Below are 3,588 nucleotides of genomic sequence, written 5' to 3' on the forward strand. Positions count from 1 at the left end.
AGTCAGAGTGGTCTCGCTGGTGATGTTTGTCCTGATCCTGGAGTTCCCGAAAATGGCAAAAGGATGGGCTCTGTCTTCCAGTAAGTATTCTTTTATTTTAATTCCTGGTCAACATCAATGAATTCCAAAATGTTATCTTGTGAAATTCTTTGGACAACTTCTCATCTTGTTCCAATACAATCTTTCTCTGGGAGCATAATTCACATGGGTGTTTGCTTTGACATTTTGGTAGACTGATCACTTCTCCAAAATGCAACGGCATTACCATAAAATATTACTAATTCAAAGAAGAGAGATAATGTAGAGATAATCTGATGGTGCTTATATTGTATCTATGGAAAACAAGCTTGGATTACACTTCAATATGACGTGAGACAGCGGGTTGGTGATTGCGTATTTTGGACGTCTTCTTCCTGAGCGAGTATAAATGTTCTGAAGACACGGTAGACCATAAAATTAGCAGAATCCCTCCCACTGCCCTCCCACAGCTCATATAAGTACATAAACAGCAATAATGATGGATGGATATTGTGTTATTTTATTTTTACTCTCAATGATCAGTGTTGTGTTGGGTGAAGAAGAGTCCGCGGAGGAAAATTATTATTATTTTTTTGCATTAACAGCCATGATGGGGAAAAAAAAGATGTGGAAAGTCAGCTGCGTGCCCACGTTCAATAGGTTCAAATCAGCTGCTCTTCTAGCTCTTTTAACAACTGGCTTCAGACCAAGAAATAATCATTTCAAATAAAATAACCAGCAGAAGGCAGAACTGCTGGACCGTTCTTCATGAACAAACACACCCACAAAGTTCTAACCAATCACGTGCTCCGGGCCGCAAAGTCAGGGGGAACAAGACGTGCAAATCAAAGTATAAACCAGCCTTTGTCCACACAGACCCCACCCATGCAATTATCAGGCTCAAAGGACACCCTAGGGAATCCTCATATGTAATCTATTTAAGCCTTGGCTAGTCAGAGGTGTTTTGACCATAAAATGGGAACATATATRTGTTAAACTAGGTGTCCATTTGTTATGGCAAATAGTATGTGTACTCTGCTGGCAGTTGTTAGGAGATCTTTGAGACATGGTTTCTGGCTGTTTTTTTTTTCTTTCTTTCTTTTGTATTTACAATTGTTTGCATAACACATTCTCCTAAAAAAACACCATTTTCACTGTATTTTGTTTTTAACTATCTCCTTTCTTGGCAGTGTTTTRGCTTTACCTGCTAGGATTACATCTGATTTATGTATTTATTTTTAAATGTGTTTAAAACATTTCAATAAATAAAATAAAATAAAAACAATATAACAAGAAAACTGAATTAAACATATTCAAATTAAATTCAAATTCAAAAATACTTTATTGATCCCAGAGGGAAATTAGGTAATTGAAATCAGGTATGTGTCAAGCAGAGCCAAAATGAGTAGATGAAACAAATGCTTATGCAGTCCTATTTTTCTTTTATACATAAACAAATATTTTTATAAAGCAACACAGTACTCAGTTCTTACTTAACCTAATCACATTTTACACTTAGCCCAACAACTTTCCACATCTCAATAGCCTGACAAAATATTGTTTTTGATCATTTTCTTGAACTGATTTGCTTCCTTTGATATTGTCATCTGAACCTTTCCACAAAATCACACCACAAATTGAAATACTCTTTACATTTGTCCACGATGTTACCAGGAAGTAAATACAGTAATTCTTTGCTTTGTATAATATTAGAACAGCTCTAAACTTTACTAAATCTGTAAACCTGAGACACTTGAAGTTTGGAAATAACTGAAAGTTATTATTGTAGATTCTCTGGACATGACAGTATTGAACCACATAGACTGATAAATGGCAGCAAGACGTGGGTTTTAAAACATCATCAAGACCATCTTAAGCGTGTTGTCTTGAAAATGCATCAGGTCCCAAAATGTTGTTTACCTATGGTTTCTTGAGGAACGTACTGGCAGTGTTCATAGGTCTATCTTCCACTAAACCCAAGGACGTTTAGCTGTCCCTTTTCTCTCTCTCTAACAAAACTTTTAAATCATACAATGAAAGCATGTTTTGCTTCAGGGTTTGGCTCTAGCATTAGAAATTTTCCAATCAAAATACTTCAACGTTTCCAGGGAGACTCAAATGGTATGTTGGCCACAAATAACCAGAATGTGTTGGGGACCTATTTGTTATAGTGGAAGAATAGAAAATGCCAATATTATTTTTACATATATTTTAACAACATACTTAATTCTATTAAAAGACCAACACATTGGGCCAGAACATTATTATTTCACATCTGACTCTGTTCATATCAGGCATAAAGTCTCATTTATAGCAGCGAATTCAAATGAGGTTCAATGTTTTCTTTTTAAACCATTAGTTTGGATTTCAAGCGGTGCTAACAGCTAATATAAACAGACCACACCACAGTGTGGCAGTGGACTGGGCATGTGGTCTGAAGTTTGAACATCAGAGGACACTGAGCTGAGAGAAAATGAAAATTTCATGTTTACTAAAGCTGATAAAATTAAAAGCATTACAAGCTGTAACTATCTGATGCTTTAAAATTTGTTCTCTTTCTTTGAGAGCTGTAGAGAATAAATAATACCTTGTAAAAAGCCAGTGTTTTGCATGTCATGGCCTTGACAACCATTTCATTTAACTATGCTATTATTTCTGGGAGTGAAGGAGTCAAGACAACTGTATATAATGGCGTAACAAAACATTACCTCATTATCTCCAGATGAGCCCAAATGAGTCATTTGGTATCAGTTGTTCTATACAATGCCCTGTATTATCCTATTTGGTTAAGAAATACATTACACATACCCCCCATYGTTTTATTCCCTGCAGGTAATAAATGTGTGTCATATTGTTTTATGATGTGCAGACTTTGACTTAGATGAGCCATGTGGATCTGTTTGATTCAACATTTTATTCTACTAACACAACCATGTTTATAGGCAAAACTGAAAAAAGAGATCTTCCCGTTTAGTTTTTTTTTTTCTGAAAGAACTAGTTGCCACATTTGCATGCAAAGACTTATTTTAACTATTCTAGTACAGTGTTTACATAAATAACAGACTTATTTCCAGATTACAGAGCATTGTCTGATTTATGCTAGTTTGACATACCCTTTACTTTTTTGTGTATTTAGATGTCAGTATTCAGAAAACTAATTTTACTTTAGGTTTGAAAGGGGCAATATTATGGGTTTCTCAGGCATACTTTTAAATTCTATACCAAAATAAAGTATCTATGTCACCTTTAGCTGCTATTAAAATGCTGGTTTTATGTTTAAATAGAAAATAAACTTATCTTCTCATCACTCACTGTTTTAAACATCTTGAAATTGGCCTCTGTCTCCTTAAAAACCACCTTCCGCTTCTGTCCCGCCCATTTCGGTGGGGGGTGGGGTTGTTTCACGTGTGCGCTATGATGCAGTTCACTTGGCATCTGAAAATACATTTCCTCAAAGGAATTTTTAATCTGAAAAGAGCTGCACTGAGTGAGAACTAATGTTGAGAGCTCAGCTGACACTTTCAGTTTCACCTGAGAGCCTTCAGGAGTCATGGGCGGGGTGTGTGGGGA

At 35.7% G+C, this 3,588-nt stretch overlaps 1 protein-coding gene across 1 annotated transcript in view; it reads left to right on the plus strand.

Annotated features, from left to right (window-relative positions):
* The window catches only part of LOC106513169 (CUB and sushi domain-containing protein 1), a gene marked incomplete in the record, with an annotated part of 415,244 nt that overhangs the window by 264,326 nt on the left and 147,330 nt on the right, over positions 1-3,588 (plus strand). The window contains 1 exon segment of the mRNA XM_014001862.1: positions 3-80. Within this exon segment, the coding sequence (XP_013857316.1) occupies positions 3-80 (78 nt within the window).

Source organism: Austrofundulus limnaeus, unplaced genomic scaffold (genome assembly GCF_001266775.1).
Source record: "Austrofundulus limnaeus strain Quisiro unplaced genomic scaffold, Austrofundulus_limnaeus-1.0 Scaffold10, whole genome shotgun sequence".
NCBI lineage: Eukaryota > Metazoa > Chordata > Actinopteri > Cyprinodontiformes > Rivulidae > Austrofundulus > Austrofundulus limnaeus.